Source organism: Macrobrachium nipponense, chromosome 27 (assembly GCF_015104395.2).
Source record: "Macrobrachium nipponense isolate FS-2020 chromosome 27, ASM1510439v2, whole genome shotgun sequence".
In the NCBI taxonomy this organism is placed as follows: Eukaryota; Metazoa; Arthropoda; class Malacostraca; order Decapoda; family Palaemonidae; genus Macrobrachium; species Macrobrachium nipponense.
Genome location: NC_087216.1, coordinates 25,538,645 through 25,565,084, shown reverse-complemented (window position 1 = coordinate 25,565,084; position 26,440 = coordinate 25,538,645). Strand labels below are relative to the sequence as shown.

The window sequence follows — 26,440 nt, the reverse complement described above, 5'->3', positions numbered from 1 at the left end:
AACAATACACTTGGCCCATGGGTGAATCCAATTCTTTCTCCCGCCCGTCCGTCCACCTAAGGGGAGGAGGGTGGGTATAATCATAATTGTTCAGTAAGTAAACAATAAAACTTCATTTTAATAATGCATTTCATTTTTATTGTAGTGTCTTACCGAACAATTATACAGCTGATTACACATTTATGGAAGGTGGGATTCAGTGGACCACCTAGTATTTCTAAATGGTTACATTTATTACAATACCAGTAAACACTCAAGGTGTCTGTTGTACCTTACCTTGTAAGAGAGCTACAGCAGACTATTACTGCCTCTGGTCGGTGCTCTTCTTACTATTGTAGAGGAATTGGAATTTGACCAAAGTTAGCCCTCTACAGGAGTGGAATCCTTCCGTAGTTCAAGCGAGTCAAGGCTGACTGACGGAGATAGTAACAACAAAGATTGCCTTGCCCTGGGCTAAGACCAGAAATTCAATCATACAAAACATTTGTCACCAACACCAGATTTAAAAAACATATATTACCCAACCATTGTAAATCTGACCTAACAGACTGGTGAGTATCCCAGGTACTCAGTACCCCCAGCTTCCCTTGAACTCGACAACCTATTCAAGGTGAAAAGTTAGCATAGAGGTGACGACCCCTGTCCCGTTTCTCCCAACACCATGCCAGAAACCGCCACCGGACCTAACGTTTACAATTCTCGAAAACCGTTTCTATCTCTTTGAGATAATGACTCGCAAAAACCGAATTCGATCTCCAGAACGTGCTCTGAAGAATCGAAGCTAAAGATAAATTCTTTCTGAATGCTAAAGAAGTTGCCACTGCTCTAACCTCGTGAGCTTTAACTCTCAGAACGGAAAGATTGTCGTTCTCGGACTGCGAGTGAGCTTCCCTGATAAGCTCTCCAATAAAGAACGATATAGCATTCTTAGAAAGAGGACGAGAGGGATTTTGAACCGAGGTCCAGAGCTTAGAAGATTGTCCTCTAATACCCTTAGTGGCAAACAGATACTGCTTAATAGCCCTGACTGGACATAAGAGCCTTTCTTCCTCCTCATGTCCAACCAAATCAGATAAGTTCCTTACCACAAAACTCCTCGGCCAAGGATTAGAAGGATTCTCATTTTTGGCTAGAAAGGTCAAAGATACCAAAAATACAGCATTGCCTTGAGAGAAACCGACTCTTTTGTCTATAGCGTGCAATTCGCTGACACGCTTAGCAGAAGCTAGTGCAATAAGAAAAAGTGCCTTCTTAGTCAAGTTCCTGAGTGAAGCCGACTTCAAAGGCTCAAACGGTGGCCCCATGAGGAACTTAAGCACCACATCTAAGTTCCAAGCCACTGTATCCTGCGGGAGCTTAGTGGTTTCGAAAGACCTAATGAGGTCCGACAGATCTGAATTGGAGGAAATATCCAAACCTCGATGTCGAAAAACCGAAGAGAGCATGGCTCTATATCCTCTGATCGTCGAAGGAGCCAGTTTCTTAGAGTTCCTAAGAAATAGAAGAAAATCTGCTATTTCTGTTAAGAGGTCGCGAAGTAGAGACTTTAGCTTCTACACCACTCTCTGAAGATTCTCCACTTCCCTTGATAGAGTTTGTTAGAAGACTCTCTCCTACAACGAGCGATAGCTTCTGCAGCTCTTCTTGAAAACCCTTTCGCTCTGACAAGATTCCGGACAGTCTGAACCCTGTCAGAGCTAGAGCGGACAAAGTTTTGGTGGAACCTCTTGAAGTGAGGTTGTTTGAGAAGCCACTTCTCTGGAGGAAGAAGTCTGGGAAGTCTACTAACAACTGGAGAAGGTCCGGGAACCACTCTTTCCTGGGCCAAAAGGGAGCGATTAACGTTAGTGTTACATTGCTGTGCGACATGAACTTGTTCAGCACCTCTCTTATTAAACCGAATGGAGGGAATGCATAGCTTCCAGACCCGACCAATCCAACAGCATTGCGTCCACCGACCAAGCTAGAGGATCTGGGACTGAAGAACAAAAGAGAGGAAGACGGTTGTTCCTTGATGTCGCGAACAGGTCTATTGACGTTGTCCCCAAGGAAAGCCAAAGGTTTCTGACAAATCTCTTGTTGTCAAAGTCCACTCCAGAGGTAACACTTGCTGTTGACGACTTAACTCGTCCGCCAGGACGTTCATCTTTCCCGGAACAAATCTCGGGACTAGCTGAACCTTCGCTTCGTTTGACCACAAGAGGAGATCCTTGGCTACTTCGTATAGAGAGAAAGACTGAGTCCCCCCCCCCTGTTTCCGCACGTACGAGAGAGCCGTGGAGTTGTCGGAATGCACTGCCACTACCCGACCTTCTACTAAGCTCCGAAACTGTCTGAGCCCCAGGAAAAATTGCTAAAAGTTCCTTTACATTTATGTGGAACTTCTTCTCCTTCTCCGACCAAGCTCCTGAAGTCCGTTGATTTCCCAGCAGGGTCTCCCCCAACCTGTGTACCGATGCGTCGGAAAGAACTGTAGGTTCGGGAGGATGGGTCGTAATCTAACCCTTCTTCCAACCTTGCTCGAGAGAGCCACCACCTTAGGTCCTCTTTTATTTGATCTGTGACAGGAAAGGTAATCGAGTCCTGGTTGTGTCTTCCTACACCAAGAGGCTCTCAGGTAAAAACTGCAGAGGTCTCATGTGCAGTCTTCCCAACGTCACAAATTTCTCCACTGACGTCAATTTGCCCAGGAGCCTCATCCACTGATTGGCAGAACTTACCTTTTTGTCCAAGAACTCCTGACTGTCTCCAGACAGCCTGAACCCTCTTCGGGGACAGAAAAGCCCGAAAAACTTGAGCATTCAGAAATCATCCCCAAATAAAGGATGCTCTGAGATGGAACCAACTGGGACTGTTTGTTGACCAGAATTCCTAACTTCTGGCAAGATCCAGAGTTGTTCCAAGGTCCTTCATGCACCGACTCTGATTCCGACCGGGAGAAAGCCAATCGTCAGATAGAAGGGAGATTCTTACTCCTAATATGTGCAGCCAGCTTCCTATCGGGGATAGAACCCTGGTGAAAACTTGAGGAGCGGTCGCTAGTCCGAAGCAAAGCGCCCGAAACTGAAACACCTTGCCTTCGAACATGAACCTCAGGTACTTCCGAGATTCGCGATGTATCGGAATGTGAAAATAAGCGTCTTGCATGTCCAGAGAGACCATCCAATCCCCCTGTCTGATGGACTCAGAACCGACCGAGTGGTCTCCATATGAAATTTTGTTTTCTGGATATGCAAGTTCAGGGCGCTCACATCCAAAAACCGGCCTCCAGCCCCCTGATGACTTGGGAACTACAAAAAGGCAATTGTAAAAGCCTGGAGGAAAATCCCCTTCTATCTGTTCTATCGCTTCTTTGAGAACAAGCGCTTCCACTTCTGCGGCTAGCGCCAGAAATTTGTCTGAGCCCGGAGAGTATGCCTGGAATGGAATTGGCACAGGTGAGAGCGAGGGAGGTGAAACGAGAGGAATACGATAGCCGAACTTGAGTACTTGCACTACCCAGGCTTCTGCTCCTCTGTTTCCCATTCCTCCCAAAACAGAGCCAGCCTGACTCCCACTGGTGCATGAAGAACCGAGCTTTTCATTTGGAAGGTTTGTTAACCTTGGCCAAGGCCTTAGACTGAGGTCGCAAATTCAACTTCGGCGAAAGAAGCGCTTGGGTTTTCTCTCCCTCGAAAAGGCGCTTGGGCCAGAGGAGAAACCGAAGGAACAGTCTCCAAAGGGAGCTTTTAGGTCTCTTAGTAGACTGTGCCAGTAAACCTCCGAAGTAGATTTCTTATCTAGCGCAGACGAAATGACAACACTACATCGTCTGGAAAGAGGTTATCTTTCACAAAAGGAGCAAACAAGAGAGCGAGACTTCTGTTGGAAAGTAACCCTTTTAGAAGCAAAGGAGCACCAAAGTTGCCTTTTCTTTTTTAAGGGTAACCAAAGGCGATGAGCGAAGCTAACTCATCACATCCATCCCTAATGGATTTTGTCCGGCACAGGACAGAACACCAATCCAATCCTCCGCGCTAACTCCTGACAGAGAAGGACAGTCTTCGATCTTGGCCGCTAAAGCGCCAATAGTCCAATCAAGGAAGCTAAAGACTTCCTTTAAAAGTTTAAATTGATTCTTTACAACGTGGTCCAACTCAGGCGCTGTAAAGAAAACTTTTGCTGCGGCGAAAGCAGATCTTCTAGAGGAGTCGATTAAACTGGAGAAGTCTCCCTGGGAGGAGGCAGAAACTCCCAGAGAAGGAGCTTCCCCAGTTACATAAACCTATACCTCTTACGAAGCAACTTAGAGGGAGGGTAAGCAAAAGAGCCTTCCCTAAGTCTCTTTTCATAGACATCCATTTCTCCGTCTCTTTCAACGAATGTCTAACCGCTTTAGATAGAACAAGTTTTGGGAGGAGGGGGTCTGAAGTTTTCCTCCTCATCAAAAAAGTCGAAGTTGGGGAGCGCGGAGCCGCTTTCTCAAAATAATCTGGATAAGATACCAGAAGAAATCTAAGGAGACGTGAATAACACGAGAGGTGATGTGAATCCTCCTCCTCTACTTCTTCTTCATTCTCCGATACCGCCGAAGAAGTAGACGGAACTACAACCGGATCTGAAGGTTTCGAACCACCCTTGGACTCATTCATCCAGTTGGTTGACCATCTCTAACTGCTTGCGCAAAGGCGCCAGAGACGAATCAAAAACAGTTAACGTAGGCTTGGAAGAGCCTAAATGTTCAGCAGGCGGCGGAAAAACTACTTGCGCCTCGCTCGGAGCCGCCGAAATTCGAGGCGCATCAGGCGTAACAGACGAGAAAGCGCCTAAAGAAACACCCTTAGAACTGCTAGCTACAGCGCTAAAACCACAATCTCTACTAGTAGATGGAGCCGAAAAAGGCACAGATTGAGGCGACGAATGAGCCGCTAAACGGCGGCCGGGGCGCAACCCTACTCTCAGCCTCCTTATACCAGCTTGACTGGAGGAGGCGAAGAAACGGCGCCTGAACGCCTCTTTAAGGGACGCGAAACGGGCGAATTCTCGCCAAGAGCGCCGCGCGACCGGAGACGAATCGCTTGAATCATTCGAAAGGCGTCTGACCGCAACACCTTTCCAACGCTTAACCGAGCCCTGTTGAGGCGCAACAGGCTCAACAAGAGAGCGCCTGTCTGTGGGCAATCCCGATCGACTCCCTTGGACTTTCGGTATGTCTTCTCCCCGGGGCGGGGGAGCTGGACAGTGACCTTTGTCTAGGAGACGTGTCAGGACAGACAGACGCACCTCAACTACACTCTTACCTGAAGCCGCTTTCTCCAAAAACGTCTTAACTGAATTACCAAGTTGCAAAACCGTATTCGCTAGTACCGAAATTTCTGATCTAACCTCGATTCCAGACTGGCAATGGTGTCGGAAGAAACTACACGGGAAGCCGGAGAAGTGGGATTAGTAGGAGGATTAGGAGGTGTAGTTAAAGGAGACATAACAATTTGAGAGAAACAGAAGGAACAGATGCATCGCAAGACGAAGCAGAGCTAAGACTACTTTCCCTAAGCGCTGCTTTTCTAATTCTGTCTTTAGCTAATTTCTCCGAGTATGAACTAAAAAAACTTCCATTGAGAATCAGTCCAATCACTACACTCGTTACATGTTCGATCTGCTGAACAAACCTGTCCCCTACACTTAACACATTTAGTGTGAGAATTATACTCTAACTTGGATAATCTAGTTTTACATCCTGAGATGCAAAACCTAACTCCCGACGGACTAGAATCCGACATGGCAACGCCTAAATAAAAAGCAAAATAACAACAACGCCAAAAAAGAGTACTTCACCAATTCCGAAGATCAAATCCACAAGAAAAAAGCGAAGCAAAGTCATCCAACCGCACGCCACCGATGTTCACCGGACGCCGGCAGGAAAAGAATTGCATTCACCTGGGCAGTTGTATCTGGTTCTCCCCGCGAGTGGAGGGAGATGACGTCATCACCACCAGTGTTGGCGACGCCTACGCGCTAAATTTGAATTTATTATCCTGCCGCTCGTGGAAATCACGGCTGTATAATTGTTCGGTAAAGACCACTACAATAAAATTGCCTCTTTTGCAGAGCCTGACCATTACTCAATTGATACAAAACTTCCAAGGTGGAATTTCGGTTCCTTATCCAACTATAAAAAGTAAAGACAAACATCAGAAAAACAAATCCTACAAAAATACTCAACAACTATAAAGTAAACTACGTCAATGTATAATCTAAGGTAGTCTATTCTTAATACGCTCATTAAGTTTTAATCTGAACACATTTCGTAGCTTGGTTTAGTAGATAGCAGGATAAACAGTAGACCAAAATGTGTACTTGAGTAAAGCTTTACAAGGTAAAAGGATAAAATAAATGATGGGACACCCAATGTAGCATGAGGTTCTTCATAAGAGCAAAGCAATATTCACAGTTATCCTACTAACATAGCTTAAACAACTGCTTATTTAAATTCAAATACCTAAGGTTATGAGCTCACAAAGCAAACCAACAATACACTTGGAAAGTTTTTAATAAACAGAATAAGTATAATGCTGAGATAAAAACATGTTCCTGTTTGAAATGGCTTCTCTCGTATATATATGGTTTCTGTCTAAAATAGCTTCATCCTAATGCAACTACAAGTCTTTTATGTGAGTGGGATTTGTCAGTTTATTCACCATGATGCACTAAGACATTTGGAAATTGCCCATCTATAAATATTGGAACAAAAATGATGCTGCTTCTACTGTAAGTGAAAATCAGTTTAAAACAAATTCTTGATGCTACTGTTGGCAATAGTATCTGGTACTATTTGAAATATGGACAACTAAGAAAAGTCTGTTTCTATAAAAACAAATATCAGTGAGTAAATAAATTACAAAAAAATTCTGAACGTGAATTGTGGTCTGAGCTAGACAGCAATTTGAGATTCTAAAAAAGAGACTACACAACACTTCATACCATTCAGTCATATTCAGGTTTTTGTCCTTATTATCATTCCAAGTCCCATTTTGTGATGGAAAATTCTTTTTCATATTATAAAAACTATCTTCTGTTTACATAAATATGGAATGACTTTATGTGACAATGACAACCAAATTAAGCACTTCTGACTGATAATACTCACATATTTATCTCTGCTGCCAATTGTAAGTTTCAAAAGGTGTGGATTACAGTATACAGATTCATTCAACTGACTAAATAAATTTAGAATATGACTTTTGCATTACTGTAGTGTTTCATAAAATTGTAATTTCAACTTAATCTCAGAAAGTTTTTCTACTCATCACTGGAATTAACTTGAGGCTTCCATTTACCAACCAATCATTCTATGCTAATTCAGCCTGACCTCTAGGTTGCGACACAATACATTTTTGAAAAGGAATACAATCTCACCCCAGTAAACAGTAAGTACTTTAAATTGTAGTCTCACAAAATTTATGCACATACATATTACAATCATACTTCTCAATGAATTCATGTACAATATATACTGGCCATAATTAACTATGAAAACAAACACCACTGCAGACATTTTTACTCTCACGTTCTAGACAATCTACGTACTATGTCTTCTGCTTGAATTGCCAAAAAACTAAACATTTCATGTTTTTAATAAGCCACCATTAGTATTCAAGTAACATGAAAACTAACTCCAATTTAATGACACTCAAGCAAATACACAGCCTGATACTGTACCCTAAAAGATCAAATTTCCAAATATCTCCTTCACAATAACAAAGACAATAACTGTTAGAAAGTTTAAAATTAAAAAATAATTCTATGGAGGACACAAATGCAAATATGACAGAATGGCACTTATGTTGCAGAAGCCTTCCACCTAATACGATTAATAATTCCACTTCTGTTAGGTATTACGCAACAATATTATGAGTAATTTCAAATTACAGAAGCATCACTTCATTTTTCTTAGATCTCTACACTAGACACTATATACAAAATATATATATATATTGTATACTATTTATAATCACTAATAAAAAAAGTATAAATTCCTTAGTTTACAGTATCACAACTTCTCACAATAACTGCTGAGTATCATTCCTTTTTAAAGCACTGTTAACCGACACCTCACCCTCCACCTCCTCGTTATCTTCATCGTCATCATCATCATCAATCTCGTCCTCATCTTCCTCCTCTATCAAACTGTGGGTATCAATCTCTCTCCCACAGGACATGCTGCGGTTCCTCACGCTCCTGCCCCTTCTGGGAGGCGGCATCACAATTGGCCGCAGGGAGAACTTCTGCATGTACAGAGCTCCACAGTAAATCACGAAGGTGGTGATCTGTAACACGCCCAGGAAGTAAAGGTAGAAATCCAAATGATTGTCGTTGATGTTTCCGTAATCTGTCATGTTGTTCAGCCAGAAAGGAGCGACCAAATGAAGGAGTGCTGTGCCCAAGAGAGAGCCCACGCCCTCCATCGTGTAAAAGATGCCCATGATCATTCCTTGGAAATTTCGAGGTGCTGCTGAGTAAGCAATTCCAACCCTGTAAAGAAGAATGACATGATAATTAATTATCCATTACCTTCAGGTGATATCATCTCAAGGAACTTTACCACATGATACCCACAACCTTTAAAAAATGATTTTTCATGGTCTAAGCAATAAAATCAACAAATGTGGTTGGTAATAAATAGTCTGATTCAATGAGTACATAACCTGATGAAACAACTTACATAAAGCGAACAACCACATTCACAGGCAGTCACAAAAGCAATAAACAGACATTTTCAGTGCCACAAAAGAAATAGTTTATATATGTATGTATATATATATATATATATATATATATATATATATATATATATATATATATATATATATATAAGATATATATATATATGAATAATGAGAAAAAAACTTCAATTTCATTTACCTGCAATGCTAGCAAAAAGCTCTGCAGCCCCAACTAATATATATTGGGGAATTTGCCAAAAAATGGATATATTGACTGCATGGTAGGTGACATTTCCAATGATCTGCTCAATGTGAGAAGAATTGCTGAAATAGATAATAAGTGCAATCAAATCACTTTGGTTTAGTTATTCTAAATTATTACTTCATTTACATGTTATCACCTTATTCTAATCACAACGAATTGGTTTTAATTTAGCCACTAAGCTGAAATATGCAACTGTCTAATAATGTAAGTAGGTGTATCTTACTCATGTTTCCATAAGTATATTCTATAGGACTCAAGGCCACCTGCGGTCATCACAGCCAGAATGCTGAAAAGCATTCCAATACCTGAAACAGAAATTGCAAAACATTTTGTACGAAAATAAGAAAAATACATGTTTCAGTTAAACCTCCTTATATAAGACAAATATTCTAATGCTATAGTATGTTGAAATTATTACAATCTAGTCATGTGTTTCATATGCATCACAAGGTTGTTGACTTTAATGGATTAAAATTTGAAAGGGAAAATAAATTCACAAACAGGAAAGGGGGAAGATATTGTTGTCTTCAAAAACTAAAAACAATATACACATACAACATGGGAAAACTGAACAAATAATTTGGATATGATATTTTGTAAGAAGTCTTCAACATTCACTCTAGATTATCAAACTTTTGGCACAATAAAGTAAATTACGTAAGCATATTGTTGGTCTAGATTAACCTTCAGTCTGAAAAACTTAATATTTATCAATTTTCATCTTCCAGAATATCAACAACTTTTCCAAAAATGGACATGATATTACAGCAAACACAGCTTTAATCTACTTTTCCTGCTATTCACACACCCATTTACCCCAACTTACCTATTCTGAATAAGACAGAAACACGTATACCAGCTCTATCCAGCCGAGGATACAAGAAGCTGCTTACTACTGGGATAGCTCCAATTAAGAATAGCTGATTGAATAAAGTCAGCCAAGCAGCTGGTACCTACAAGGAGAACATAACTTTAATTCCCTATTAAAGAAAATTCAATCTAACTGAATATACAACAAGAAATAAAGTACAAAATAGATAAAGGAGGAAGATAAGTTTATGGTAATTCTAAGGTTAGTTTAAGATTATAAAATCTGTATTTCTCAAAAACCCTATTAGTAAGCAACTTAATACTGGCATATCTTGCATCATCTTGTCACACTTACGGCATTAATTACAATTTTTCTGATTTAATACCATTAGACGGCATAAGTGCTTGGTCACATACAAAGTCAATAACAGACAAGAAAATATTCGAAGGCAATGATACAGAGTTGATCTTTATCCCATAAAAAATATATCAGATTTTAGGAATTCTTCACAAAAGTCATGCAATAGTGACTGCAAATCTTTTCCCTCAGTATTCATACAGTTTTGTAAGAACAAAAAACATAGTATATAAACCAATGACAGAGTTTCTCACGCAAATTTACCAAACCAATTCACTGACACATAATGTAATTACTTACACTAAACTTCAATAAACCAAACATTATCATCATCCAAAGGGGTATCCGATGAATAATCATCTTGCAATGTTACATGTTTCATTGGTACCAAAGAGGTCAAATCGCATGTGTAACCCCTGTGCTTGAAAACTGGTTTCCATCTGGAACAAGGAAGTAAACAAAAAAATTTGCAAAACAAGCTCAAACAAATTTTCATTTTACAGGAATACTATTCTGTGATTCAAAAAGGCTTCAATGCTTTCCCAAATATCAAAGGAATATACAGGATTTATTTCATCCACGTACCACAAGTGAATTTAAATATCACTATGGAAAAATTGACAAAAAAGGCACAAAAAAATGTTTTACAGATATACCATTGTATGTATCAAAAAGGCACAGCATTCCAGATATCACAGAAACCCAAAACAAACTAATTAATCAATGTACCACAAGTAAACCTAAATAACTATCATACCAACTGCACCTTACCTGAAAATATACAAGCCAATAGGGCAACAGAGCAGTGAACACTGTTAGTAACTTTCCCAGGCTCCTCACATCATCCACGGCCAATTCATGGAAAGATCCACCAAACCTGATCTTAGCTCTATCCAGAAATCTTGGTTCTATGTGTAGGGGACTGTTGAAAAAATTAAAAAAACCAAGTACTATAATACTCAATATCGTGTACACGACTGTTGAAAAAACTGAAAAACAAATTACAACAAATATACTTGACAATACTGTTCCAATCACCTAAATATTATCCTGTTGGAAGACACATGAATATACATCAACGATGCTTTTACAATTGTGACAATTTCACAGATGTCGGTTTCCATACTTCTGTGGACAAAAATCCAACAAAGAAACTTGAAAAAATTACTCAACAACAAAATTCTTAGCATCGTAAATATTCTGTACATGGACATTAATTATACATCAGTTATCAAATTAAAATCAGGACAAAATCTACGAATTTAGCATGCATCAGCTTCCATATTCCCACATACAAAATAAATTGCAGCTAATAAATAAATTGCTAGATAAAGTGCTAGATAAAGTGCTAATAAACAGTGATAAACCCACATACTTAGCATTCACATTCCTGCGTCCATGTCGCCAGTGTCTGACTTGAGCACCCAAGGCCTCCCATATGATCTTCAAAATGTTTCCAATGACACTTCCTTCAGGCGGTACTATATGATAGCAGGGCATTACAGCAATGAAAAGTATCATTGCTAGCACTAGACAGACTGTGGAAAACAAATAGTACACTTAATCTTGTGTTATGAATTATAACCCATGTTATAGGAAGTTTTTCTGGGATCTTACATATATTTCATCATAAGCCCATTTTTTTCCTTTACAGATTATTGCTCTTGTAGCTTTAATGCCAAAGCATACACCCTACATAATCTGTTAGCCTGTAAGTGTGGCACATAAAAATAATTCAGTCTTTGTCAAGACCAAAACAAATTGACAATGATCAACTAATTCCACATCACATTTAACTTTGAACTTGAAGGCCCCTGTTCTAACTAATTTTCAGCAGAATTAGAAAAAACTGTGAACAAACCAGCTGTACATACACATATGCTTCAATAACTTTTGGAGCTACTGAATTCTGAACCTTTTTACCAACATCAGCCTGGAGACGAAAGCATCAAACAACATATCCTAGCTCCCAGATAAACTGCAAATGTAATTCATCCTAGCAATAGCTAAGAGAAACCCAATAAATTTTCTCCTTCTTCTATACACAGAATCTTACCTGACGCAATAAGATAACCGCAGAAGAAGCCGTTTACACAGACTCCGGGACTGTCTTGTTCAATGTAAGTAATGATGCCAACACCCACAAGACTCCCAAGGTTTATGCACCAGTAGAACCACGAGAAGAACGAGCGGGTCTTTTGGGGATCAGCAGTTTTGAGCTGCAAAAGTCAACAACATAGATTATCTTATGATGTGAAATATCAAGTCAAATCCATAAATGGAACAAAATTACAAGCATCAACTAGTCCTTATTGAACATTCATTCAAAGCTGAATTCATCACTACTGTAACTCAGTCACAATCAATATTAGCTGATCCAATGTCCTCAACATTTGTACCTAACTCTGTGGTCTATTAGGAGTGAGCCACACAGAAGGCCATGTGGTGAAAAGAAAAAGTTTGAGAAACAATATACAGTACATGTACTCTACAGAACAGTACTATACAGCTATCCTTTTTAGGCATAATGTGAAAAGATTTTTTATCAAAAATCTAAAGAAACTTTCCCAATTAATAATTTAATCATTCAGGCTAAAAGTCAAGATTCCCCACTAGTATTCCTTACCTGCTCAGCCCCAAAAGGAGCAATGTTGCTTTTAACGATGCCAACTCCTAAGCCAACTATCGTTACAGATATATACACCGCAGTTTTGCAAGGTGCATTTGGCGTTGAGTTGTGAGATTCACCTGTGGAGATAGAAGTTTATCTTAACTTACAGATGTTCAAGAAACTAGTTATTTTTATTAAAGCACAATAAATAATAAAGAAAATAGTTGTATTCACAAGAAAGTCACCAAAAACATTAGATGACCAGAATGCAACACACATAACAACGTACTCAGAAAAGTTCTCTCTCCGCATATTATACGAGGAAGCCGGTCCACAGCCATGAGAGTTAGTAAGATATAGCCACTGATGTAGAGTAAAAACCCACATACCATTGTCTTGAAGCGCCCAAGCCATGCATCAGATATGTATCTGAAAATTCGAGAATTATGTTACCAAGACTACCAGAAAACATCATGTCAATGTACCTTCCATTGCATCAAGTTGTACTATATACATTATCCTGGTATTTTTCTCCTTATTCAATTTCTGACAATTACTAAAGCCAAAATCAAGGCTATCACATGGAACAATTCAATAAAGTGACCTCACCAGGGAATTCAGCAGACCATGATCTTGGAAGAAGTCAAGACTACCTAAGTTGTCTGGTTAAACTAAGTACTGTAGTAATATTCATGAAGAAATAGCAGTACCTGTGATTAAAAGACCTTGGAGCTATAAACGTATAGTTGAGTGTAAATGAGTAAGTGTAGCAGCTTGCCATTGTTGAGGAATAGGGAAGCTTTCACTGATTTACTGTTCTCCTTTAACTGAATATCATACATCTTGGGAAATTATACTGTAACTTTGATTTAACACTGCAGTAATATTTACAGTTGTGAGCTTTACTGCTTAGTGTAGCGCACACTCCATTAGATGCTAAAGGTATTTAGCTTTAGCAGAAAAAGAAATATACAGACTTACACTTTTCTATCATAAAATCCAGTATCTAAAACTCCCAAAGGCACCAGGGAACTAGATGGAATGAATGGAAAGTATTACAACATTGAGAAATGGCCACCTGATAATGCTCCTGAGAGCAACCAAATGAATTTGTTTGCTTTACTTTCTTCCACAGGGCTAACAAAACTAAGCGATGTCTCATCACTTCAAACAAGACCCAGTCATAATTTAAGTTTTTATTACATACTATTGTCTCCTTACCCATAACGTTGTGATCTATCAATCCTTTAGCAAATGACTACCACTGACAAAAGCTCTACATTAAAATCAACAGACATTCGTATCAATTACCCTCCAAGCAAGGCAGACATGTACGAAACGCAGCCATACGAATACAGCGTTCATAGCATCTAAGGCAATCCCAAGCGAGCGGTCCATCCATGGGCCCTGAAAACAAAGGCAATTTATATAGTCCAAATTCTGCACTACCTATGACTTTTTATGTACTATCTATTATTATATCCAATTGTAGAGATATGGTGTAAAGTTACAGTATTAATCACGAAACTAGTGATAACTGGAATTGAACTAGCAAATTTTTATTAGGGCAAAAAGGTCCAAAGTGCTGGGACCTATCAAGGTCCATTCAAGTGTGGAGAATATTAATACAACTGTTAGAAGAGGGTGGAAAGTAAGATGAAGGAAGAGAACATGAATGAAGGTACAGTATAGTAAAAGGAATGAAAAGGGTTGCAGCTAGGGGCCAAAGGGTTACTGCAAACAACCATAGTGATACCTACAGTGCACTGTGTGAGGTGCACTGATGGCATTAGCCCCCCTGTGCAGACTAGCGATAATGTTGACATACATAATTCATAAGATAAAAGGACAATACTTACTTTATTCAAAAACAAAAAGAAGTTTGTCGCTAGGGCATAATACGCAAGCCTTTCTAGAGTAAGAACAATCAATATGACAATCGTCGCGATGACTTGCTTTCGCGCTTCCCCGGCATCCATCGCTGCAAAGAAAAGAAGGTGTCAGTGAGACAATAAAGACTAAACCTAGAATGAGACGCTTTACAAAAAGCTATAAAACCACAATACTCCCATAAAACAAGAAACAAATCAGGCTGACAAAAACAGAATAAAGATAATGAATTGAACATTTAAAGGAAATAGAAAAAAAATGTGAAAATATATAAAAATACAAAAAATATTAACCTTTGACCTATTCAAAATTCTTAAACAGAAATGAAAGTTCATAAAAAGTCATAAAGTTTGACAACCATTGTACACTATTTATAAAACATCAGAACAAGGAAACACCCCATGAAAAACGTCTTTTGCAATCAAATCCCGTACATTAACTATGCTTACAAAACAACCTTTTGAAAGAAACAGACCGAGTGGTATTTCAATGAAACTATGATATCAAGAGAAGGTCCTAAACACACCAATTTTGGTTGAAAAATTGTCGACTTAGATGAATATAACCAGGCTATTGATAATTATACACAGAAGAAAGAGAGTGTACTGTAACATTTCTATCACAACTGACAGGTATTCAGACAACCATATTTTACATGGACGCATTAGTTTATAACTTTAAAATTAAACAAAGAATACATAATATACAATACTGTTCAATAAAATTAAACCTGGAAGATAGAACTGCATCTGTTAAGAGAAGACAACAAAATATTTTAATAAACTTCTCACAGACACTGGAACAGAAGTCAAAATGGATACACTGTATTTATAATTAATACATATTCATTAACTCACATCCATGGTAGACATGCACAAAGAATAAATATATATGTACTAATAAGAACATAATGGGATGCAGGGTTAATACAGTTTGAATGTGCTTGATAATGATAAGTATGTGAAGTAACATGCATCATATTTCTACAGTTGTAATTTTCAGCAAAGCTACTAATTTATTTTACTAAAAGCAAAGCAAAGTTTCTATACAACATGCAAGATACAATGGAGTGTTCTGTCCTCAGTAATACAATTATAAAGATAACAGAATAACACTGATAAATTATCATTTTGCGGAGCAATCCTGACAATTGCCACACTGGCAAAATCAGATATCTGTCTGACCACATCACCATCTAAATATAGAGAAAGAGAGTGAGATTATAATCCTTTTACTATTGTTCCCATACTACAATATTCACAATTTCTTACTTTACCCCCATTTTCCTTATACGTATTCTAATACATGGCATGCTTAAGAATATCCAATTATATTACAATAGTTGTTTGACTTAATAAAAGCTAATGAAACACCTAAAATACTCAGAGGAAAAACTTAGAAAGGATATGCACCAACAAAAACTATTGTCATCCTGCTACTAATCCATACATGGTCACAACTACGTGCTCTTATATAAATTTGTCTTCTTCCCCTTTATATACAAGTATTGCATAAAACTGTACAATAATGGGTACAGAATACATACTATGTATAAAATTATATCATTCATCATCGCTACCGGTACAAATTTGCCAGGACCTAATAGGAAACTGGAGAAAAATACTTTCAAAAGTATCTGCATGAACAGAAGAAAACTTATAGCCCTTAACCAAAAAGGAAGAATTAAATGTACCATTCTCCAAGTGGAGGATTACATGGATCAGTGTAAACAGAAGCATGAAAAGTATATTTAAAGAAACAAGCAATATGAGACCCATCAATTTCCACAGTACAAGCATTAAGTATACTGCTCATACACACATTTCTATGTAAACTTTCCCCAACCTAACACATATTCATTCATCGAGAGTACTCTTTAAGAAACTGTGAATGTTGTGCATGGCAGGCTTAAACTAAGAAAATATGAAACAGTGATGCATGCACAAAAAATTAGATTGCCTCTCCTTAAAAGTGCAAAAAAATATAATTTCCTACCATGCTTGAAGAACCCAATTTGGTTCAACATTTAAGTCCTATATTTTCAGTAACCACAAATTTCCTAACATTTCCAAAATACCTGTGCAGGGGGCTAAGGTTAGGTAACAGCTTCGTCAAAATGCAGGCATTGTTAGGTGCACATTAAGGGGCATCTTAAAATTAAGAAAATACCTGATGGATGCCGTGATAACAATGGCGTTCTTTCATTTGGCATGATAAACACATGTACAGCAAAGAAGAAATATTTCCAACTGGAATGTGAAGTGCCTTTAAGACACTATTTTACAGTATCTGTAGAAAATATGATATTTACAATAATAGGTAACAAAAGGAACTAAAGAAATTAGGGTGATATAATTATTGCCGCAGCAAACTCTGGCTACAGTAACACAAAGAAATAGCATACTACTTGATTATGTAAATGAATAAGCAGTGCAATAATGAATGTAACAATGTGCAAAACAGAAAATGTGAGTTCTTTTCTAGTTTGTAACAGTAATCATCCAATTTTAATTATACGGCTCACTAAACCTATTGTGAACTAAGATACTGTATTAGAAGTTTGTTTGTAAAGCAAATCAAACCTCTCATATTTCTTAATTATATCCACAAACAACATGATAAAGACAAAATACAGTAACATCTTTCTTATGACTACAATAACTTATTGTGCATTACCTAGTATGAACTTGTTTTGTAATGGAAATAGCTCAGTAAAATTCTAACATCTGTTTACAGATACTATATCAATTAGCTATCATAATACTCTTTAGGGGTTGATCTCTACTTTTACAACAATAACAAAGAGCAATAAAGTAAACACCTTAGAGAAAGATCTAACGTCCTGTGCATTCATTCTAAGGGAAGAGTGTGTTGCATTCTCGTCCACTGGTACTATGCTATTCAGCCCTAATTCTGACCTCAATAGTAAATAAAATGTATTTTTGTTATAATACAATTAAGTTTGTTCATACTTACCTGGCAGATATATATATAGCTGTATTTCTGACGTCCGACAGAATTTCAAAATTCGCGGCACACGTAGTGGGGCGTCAGTGGTAGTACCCATTCCCGCTGGGCGGCGGATCAGGAACCATTCCCATTTTCTATTCATATTTATTCATGGCCCTTATCTCCTGAGGGGAGGAGGGTGGGCACTCTAAGTATATATATCTGCCAGGTAAGTATGAACAAACTTAATTGTATTATAACAATAACATTTTGTTCATGAAACTTACCTGACAGATATATATATAGCTGAATCACACCTTCGGATGGTCGGGTAGAGGACAGACTAGGATTTTTTAGGAAATTTAAAATAAAAAAAGAAAAGATTATTATTGGTTCCTTACCTGATAGCAAAGTAGACTATGTGAATTAACTGTCACCAACAAAAAGCCTGCTTATGCTTTTATCAGAGTTGCCAGCCAGGTGTTGACCTGTAGTGATGGTGCTCTCTGGATGCTCTGTCAACGGGAGCGTGACCACAATGCGACAAGACATCTGGCAAACATATGGCAGTAACACAGCAACCGACCACCACCTGACCAACTAACGCAAAAAAAAAAAAACCCTGATATTAACACTATGGAATGGGAGATTTCACAGAAGATCTCACCATCAACACAATAAACTAACCTAACTAAGCTAAGGGATAGGGAGAGAGCTACCTTCAAGCCCCCAGAAAACTGTGTCCTGTGCCGAAATGTAAGGTCCCAAAGAACTACAGTTTCTCGTAAATCGTCCTCACATCCCGGAGGTAATGTGAGGCGAATACTGAATTGCTCCTCCGAAGGTGCTATCAAGAATATCTCTGATAGACATGTTCCTTTGGAAGGCAAGAGAGGTAGCTACGGCTCTGACCTCGTGAGCTTTTCACTTTAAAGAGGCTCATATCAGTCTTCTGGCAAGATGAATGAGCCTCTTTAATGACGTCCCTCAAGAAGAAAGCAACAGCATTCTTCGACAACGGTAAATCCGGTCTCTTCACCGAGCACCAGAGATTACCTGAGGGGACCCCTTATCTCTCTAGTCCTATTCACATAGTAAAACTTGAGAGCCCTGACAGGGCACAGGGCTCTCTCTGGTTCTTGACCCACGAGACTCGGATATTCCTTTGATATCGAAGCTCTTTGGCCAAGGGATTAGACAGGTTCTCGTTCTTAGCCAAGAAAGAAGGGTTCAACGAGCAGACAGCGCTGTCTCCCTTGAAACCCACTAGGCTACTGAACGCTTGGATTTCACTAACTCTCTTTCGCCGTCGCCAGAGAAGTTAGGAAAAGCGTTTTCCTCGTTAAGTCCCTTAGAGAAGCTCATGGAGAGGCTCAAAGGGGACTAAGCATCAGATGTTTCAATACCACATCTAAATTCCATGAGGGCGGTCTTGCTTGTGGAATTTGGTAGTTTCAAACGACCTTAAGAGATCGTGCAGATCCTTATTGTCGGAAAGGTCCATTCCTCTGTGGCGAAAAACGCAGACAACATACTCCTATAACCTTGATTGTAGGAACTGCCAATTTTTGTACATTTCTTAGATGGAGAAAGAAATCCGCTATCTGATTCACAGAGGTCGTGGAAGAGGAAATTCCTTCCTTCTTGCACCATGGACCATGCCCTGAAGGAAGACCACTTAGACTGGTAGACAGCTCTTGAAGAGGCTCTCGAGCATTAGCGATTGCTCTCGCAGCTGCCTTTGAAAAGCCTCTCGCTCTGGCCAGCTTTTCGATAGTCTGAACGCAGTCAGGGCCAGAGCGGAGAGGTTTGGTGAAACCTTTTGAAGTGAGGCTGTCTGAGTAGATCTCTCTCCAGGGCAACGTTCTTGGGAAGTCCACAAAGGAACGTCATGACCTCTGTGAACCACTCTCTTGCTGGCCACATTGGGGCAATCAGAGTCAACCTTGTCCCTTCTGACGCTGCGAACTTTCTCATTACGTCCCCCATGATCTTGAATGGGGGAAAGGCGTAAAGATCCAGGTCTGTCCAGTTCCAGAGCAACGCGTCCACTGCAATCGCCCCTGGTCCATAACCGGGGAGCAATACAGAGGAATTCTCTTCGTCCTCGATGTAGCGAACAGGTCTACTAGAGGACTCCCCACAATTTCCATAACTTTTGACAGACTTTCCTGTGCAAGGTCCATTCTGTTGTCAGAAGCTGATTCCGGCGGCTGAGAAGGTCCGCCCTGACATTCTGAACCCCTGTCCAACGAATCTTGTCAGGATCTTGATGTGGCCTTGCGTCCTGCCCATAGTAGAAGTTCCTTCGCCAGGAGAAAAAGGGATCTGGAGAACAGTCCCTCCCTGATTCTTTATATACGCAAGGGTCTGTGGTACTGTCCCGAGTTGACTTGAACAACCTTGCTTGACAGTTTCTCTTCGAAGAACTGCAGCGACAGGAATATCGCTGCCAGTTCCTTTACATTGATGTGCCAGGCTACTGTTCCCCTCTCCAGGAGCCTGACACTTCTTCCCCCCTAGTGTTGCTCCCCAACCGGAAGTGGAAGCGTCTGAGAACAACACTAGGTCGGGGCTCAGAAGATTTAAGGAGAGGCCCTCTCGTAACTTCTGAGGGTCGAGCCACCATCTTAAGTGAACTCTTACATCGTTGGAGATCCTTAGGATCGCATTCAGGTCCCCTTCGACGCCCATTCTTCCGCAAGGAAGAATTGAAGAGGCCTGAGGTGCAGTCTTCCCAGCGAGACAAACTTTCTAGTGAGGAAAATGGTGCCCAGCAGACTCATCCACTCCCTCACCGAACAAGCTTCCCTCTCTAGGAAGGCTGCGACTTTCTCTAACCCCAGTCGCTGACGTTCCTGGGATGGAAACGCCCGAAAAGCCACTGAATCCATCTGAATCCCCAGATACACGATGGACTGTGTCGGGGTCAGATGCGACTTTTCGGTGTTGACCAACAGTCCCAGAGACTTTGCTAGGGCTAGCGTAAACTGAAGGTCCTTCAGACACTTCTGCCTCGACGACGCTCTGATCAGCCAATCGTCGAGGTAGAGGGATATCTGATTCCTGACGAATGGAGCCACCCCTTCGCTACATTCCTTCCCAATAACTCATTGTGAAAACCATTGGGGCCCCCCCGGGGCCGTGCTGAGACCGACAACAAAGGGCTCTGAACTGCCAAACCCTGTTGTCCAAGACGAATCTCAGGTACTTCCTTGACAGAGGGTGGACTGGGACGTGGAAGTATGCGTCCTGCAGGTCTAGAGACACCATCCAGTCGCCAGGTCTCAATGCTCCCAGCACCGACTGAGGCGTCTCCATACTGAACTTTTTCTTTTCTACAAAAAGATTTAGCCTGCTCACATCCAGGACCGGGCGCCAACCTGATGACTGCTTTGGCACAAGGAAAATCCTGTTGTAGAACCCCGGTGACTCTAGGTCCAGACTTGTTCCACCGCTCTTTTTTTCGACCATCTGGTCTAAGATCGAAAAGAACCCTTTTCTTCTCTCCCTGATAGGATGGAGAGAGGTCTCTGGGAGTCCGAAGGTCAAGAAAGGGGAGGATGAAGAAAAGGGATCTTCGTACCCCCGATCTACTATCTTGAGGGTTCAAAGGGTACCGCTTCCTCTCTGCCTCCAAGACTCCGCAAAGAATTCCAGTCTGGCCCCGACTGGTGTCTGAAGGACGAGATCTTCACTTGCTGGTTTTCGGTTTGAATGAAGCTCTTCCTCTTGGAAAACCTCTCCCTCGAGGAGCTGCTCTCGAGTGCCGCGAAAGGGCTTGACTTTCTTCGGGGGTTTGCTGAAAGTTGACGTGGAAGGAACCGCTGGACGTCTTGAAGATTGAACCAAGAGGTCCTGGGTCGCCTTCTCTTGTAAACTCTGTGCAAGATCCTTTACCATAGCCTGGGGAAGAGATGGTCGAAAGAGGCGCAAAGAGCAAATCCGCTTTCTGAGCGGGAGAGGGGGGGGATACCGACTTAGCCGTAAAATTGCACAGCAATGCTCTTTTCTTAAGGAAAGCAGTTCCAAAACAAATTCGAAACTAGCTCCTCCGAACCATCCCTGACGGCCTTGTCCATACATGACAACACGCTGGACAGCTCCCCAGACTGAGAGGACTCAAGGACTTCTAGACTGACGGTCCAAACTCCCAGACACCAGTCTAGGAAATTAAATACGTTAAGGGTACGAAGTAGACCCTTCAAGTGGTGGTCAGTCTCAACTGGAGTCCAGGTCACCTTAGCCGACGCTAAGAGAGACCTCCTCTGGGCGTCCACTAAACTGGAGAAGTCACCCAACGCGGACGAAGGGACCTTTATCCCGACATCCTCCTTGGTCTCATACCAACTCCTCCTTCCTTTCCCTGCGAGTCTAGAGGGTGGATGGGCGAAAGTGGTCTTGCCCTGATCCTTCCTTCTGGACATAAAGTCTTGGAGTTTCTTAAACGCCCTCTTGTCGACAGAGACGTTTTCATTTCAACGAATTCAGGGGTCTTTACTGTCTTAGACGACGCAAAGGTTTTTGAGGGAGGAGACCATAGGGGCTGTAGGCGGAACTTGGATACTTTGTCCCGAACGCTGAACGTAACAGCCTAACAAGAACCTTGTAGTCCGAGACAGCTGAAGCTACCGGCTGTTCTTCCTCTACGGAACTCCCAGGACTACTATGCTCCCTTCCTCCCTAAGAGGAACTGGAGAACGCCTATCAGGAGAGGGAGTACGTCCCTTAGGCTCATCCTGAATAAAGACTTCCGTTGGTTGGAAGTATCCACTACAGGTACGGAAGCAGCCGTACGTTGCTCTTTAGACGCACGGACATCTTCCGAAAGAGAAGCATCCTTAGAAGCCAAGTTAACTGTCTTAACTGAAGCTCCCCTTCGAAAGGAAGAGCGAGCTTCCTGAAGAGCAGCGCCAAAAGCGTCCTGTTTAGAGGAGCGGGCGTCCTGCTTTGCAGGCTCCAAAGCGTCCTGCTTCGCTCGAAAGCGTCCTGCTTCACACGGCGAGCGTCCTGCGGGAGCGGTTCACCCTTCAAAAGCGGTCCTGTCTAAAGACCCAGAATGCGTCCTGCTTCGAACGCCGAGCGTCTGCGAGCGTCCTTAAAAGAGTCTTGAAGAGCTCTCAGCGTCCTGTCTAGAACGCCGAGCGTCCTGCCGAGCGTCCTCAACCGCTACTTGTCGAGAGCGCAAAGCGTCCTGCTTCGAACGCCGAGCGTCTTGACGAGCGTCCTCTCCTGAGAGAGTAAAAGATCTGCTAGGAGAGCGAGAACGTTGACGATCCGGAGGCGGAGAGAGAGACGAGTGAGCTGAGAGAGAATGATGCCCAGCTTCGTCCTCTTGATGGGGCAGCCGAACTCCGAAAGTCCTTCCTACGCCTAGACTCGACTGCTGCTGGGCAAGTCCTCTGAGCCATCAGCGACGTAATCTGGTCCTGAAGGGACACAAGGATATCCTTCGTATGTGACGAAGGAGCAAATGAAGGGGCAGAACTGAGACTGCGAGAAGGCGAGGGGCGATGGGGACGCCTCCTTCCTTCTAGCAGGTACAGCTATCTGCCTCTCAGGTGAACACGCCTGTGCGTGAAAACTAACGTCCTCATCGGTAGAACGCCTTCCTCTCTTCTGCGGAGGAAAGGCGTCATAAGCGTCCTCTGACGAAAGAGGAGACATAGGACGTGAAGCGTCCTCAAAGCGAAAAGTCCTTTTCAACGGACGCGAGTCTCTCCGAGCGCTCCACCCCTTGCGCGGGGAGGACGCTTCGGAGGACGAAAAGCATCTTTCAGGATACGCGCTCGTGCGCGCTCCTTGGCAGCCTGGGATTTAGCAACAAGGCCTGCCGAAGGGACGCCAGATCGGTGGGAAGCCCCCATAACCCTCTTGCGGCTTTCGACATACCCACTCCCCTGAGTCCTGGGAGTCCGATAGAGGTCTAGGCCTAGAGGCATTAAGGGGCCGATCGACGCCCCCCTCCACAACACTAGGGGCACTGACACAAACTTTCACTGGGCCGGTTTCTAGGGCCAAAACTTTAGATTCTAGAGCACGAATAGACTTCTAGAATCAGAGAAAGGGTGTTACTTCTCCAGACACAGCACTGGGGCCGAAGGAACAAAACAGGATTAGGTTGGCAAAATCTAACTGGTGTTAGAGGAGGAGAAATGTTACTATCCTTACCTTTAGTAGAGCTGCCCTTAGAGGAAGACCTCCTGACTCTATCGCGCTCTAATTTACGCCGATAGGTCTCATACATCCTCCATTTATCATCATCCAAATCCTTACATTCATTGCACCTATCATCAACCACGCAAACCTGCCCCCTGCAATCCATACAAACCGTGTGAGGATCAACTGAAGGTTTAAGAAGCCTCACCTTACATTCACATCCTCACACACACTCTGAAACTTCCCGAACTTGATCCAGACATACTGAATCCAGAAAAGTCAATCCAAAATCCAAAACCAATCCACTATTCCGCGTGCCAATCCAACAATCCAGAAGTCGATACCAAAAGTCAATCCAGATAATATTAAGCGAGATATATGAAAAAATCCTAGACGGAGGTACTGTAAACAGATGTTTGCAGCACGGCAACAGAAAAAAATATGAATAGAAAAAATGGGAATGGTTCCTGATATCCGCCGCCCAGACGGCGGGAATGGGTACTACCACCTGACCGCCCCAACTACGTGTGCCGCGAATTTTGAAATTCTGTCGGACGTCAGAAATACAGCTATATATATATCGTCAGGTAATTTCATGAACAAATGTATGATTAGCACAACTTGGGCTAAAAGTACAAAACATTTTAACCAACTCACAGGCTACCACATTTTCTCTTGGCCTAGCTTGGGCTAACAGCTATGCATATGAAACATAGATAGCCAACCTAATTTATCATTTGTTATTCAACAGACCACAGATGAGTGGTGAATGCCCTATGCCTAAGTTTGGAAGATAAGCTTTTTGTAGACTACTGTTATCTACTACTCAGCAATAATGATCCCTAGTTGACTGCAGGCTGGGGGAATGGGGGTGGGGGTTATAGACTGCTTTAGAAATGGTTAAAAATATTAAGTGTTTCTTGGACGGATGGGTGAACCCCAACCTTACAATGTCAGGGCACAATACCCTTGGTTAGGTAGGATAAGGGAAGGTTAGGATGGGAAATTTTAAGTTTTTAATAATCTTGAGAAACAACATTATTTGCTGTCATTCCACTATGACATTTTCCACCGGCCTACTCTAGGCTAGAAGCTACATAGGCTCGATAGACCTTGCCAGCCTACACTATCCTTCACTAGCTTATGCAATAAGCCTGATAAATAATGCCCTGTACCTACTTAGCTCTCGCTGGACGACAAGCCATACCTGACAGCATCAGAGACTAACCCAAAAGCTTTACAGCACCCCTCAGGAACAGTTATTACCAGCAAACAAGCAATACTCCAACAGCAAGTGACCCAGCCTAGCATAGCTACGTAGCCTATAGTATAGGCTGAAGCTTTGACATTACACTAGACTAGGCTACACCCTTACCAAGCACAAAAACATACAAAACACACCCCTAAAGCAATGACACACCAAGCTACACCCTTTCAAAACAGAAAAACACACACACACGCAGAACACGCTTTGACGCCACACTAGGCAACATCCTTAAGAAACACAAAAACACACACACTTTGATGTCACACTAGCTTACACTCTTATGAAACGCAAAGATACACAGCTACACTCTTTGATGCCACACTTGGTTACACCCTTTCACACGCACGCAAAATTATTGATGTACACTAGGCTGCACCTTTTCAAAATACTTAAACAATAAACAAACATACACACGCTGAAATTTGACGGTGCACTAAGCTACACCCTTCACAAAAACACACACACAAATACAAATGTCAAAAACATGACTCACCGGAAGTAAAATTCTTAAAAAATATATAAACGATCTCTTTCTCTTCCCGGGGATCTGCTGCCGCTTCCGACTGGGCCTGACTGACTCACCCCCGAATTTATTTCTTTTTTTCTCTCTCCTCCCTTCCTCTCGGAACGATCCCGTGATCACGTGTGTGAGATGAATACCTTCTACCTTATTTCACAATGAATAATCTCACATTCAGGACGTAATTCCCTTTTAGTTCATGACGAAGATGAGTAATTGTCACGGAGGGTCTCGAAGTGGGTTATTATTGTCCTTTGGCTTCAGCTGTCATTGTGTTATTATCCCTTCGGTCGCTTTTGTTTACGTTTTGTTTACAGCCCATAGGAGGGAGTTTCCGTAGTGTTTCTCCTTGTGTCTTTTCTAATATGCCCATTCTCGAGTAAGCATTCGATTATCTCAGCGTAAATTCAGTTATTTTATACACAATTACGCTTTTGAATACTTTATAATCATATATGATAATCTATGATAAGGAATAAATAAGTTATCCAACTGAACTCATCGTAAGGAGCTGTCATTAGAAAGAATAATCATGCAGTGTTTCCTTTCCTCATTCTCGGGTAATAATTTGATTAATTTTATCCTAATTCGGTTATGTTATGAATTATAGTGGTTTTTAATATTGTTTTAATAAGACGTGATAGTCTGTAATGATGAAGAAATAAGATCTGCAAATGAACACTCATCGCATCGAACTGTCTTTTAGAAGGGGTAATATTATAATGTTTCTCATTTGTTGTGTTGAGTCATTCTATGTATTCCCACGTCGTAATTCCACGATTTTCACCTTACTTACGTTATGTTATGCGAGAGGGTGGTCGTGAATATTTCTTAACAGTAAATGATAACCTAGTGTGAGGGATGAATAAGAAATTATGAAAAATAAATGCCATGATTCACTGATTAATC

The 26,440-nt window shown here is 41.3% G+C and overlaps 2 protein-coding genes across 2 annotated transcripts in view; both read right to left on the bottom strand.

Moving 5' to 3' along the window:
- Positions 1 to 26,440, bottom strand: part of LOC135200944 (probable insulin-like peptide 7) — a 64,144-nt gene that overhangs the window by 14,449 nt on the left and 23,255 nt on the right.
- On the bottom strand, positions 6,512 to 25,836 carry LOC135200633 (solute carrier family 15 member 4-like). The gene is given in 16 exon segments (XM_064229243.1): positions 6,512 to 8,509; positions 8,899 to 9,026; positions 9,191 to 9,272; positions 9,794 to 9,920; positions 10,436 to 10,447; positions 10,495 to 10,575; positions 10,907 to 11,057; positions 11,511 to 11,673; positions 12,192 to 12,354; positions 12,762 to 12,883; positions 13,036 to 13,175; positions 14,058 to 14,093; positions 14,095 to 14,153; positions 14,606 to 14,727; positions 16,806 to 16,925; positions 25,505 to 25,836. Coding segments are annotated over 15 exon segments (1,899 nt in total). The 5' UTR covers positions 16,849 to 16,925; positions 25,505 to 25,836; the 3' UTR covers positions 6,512 to 8,039.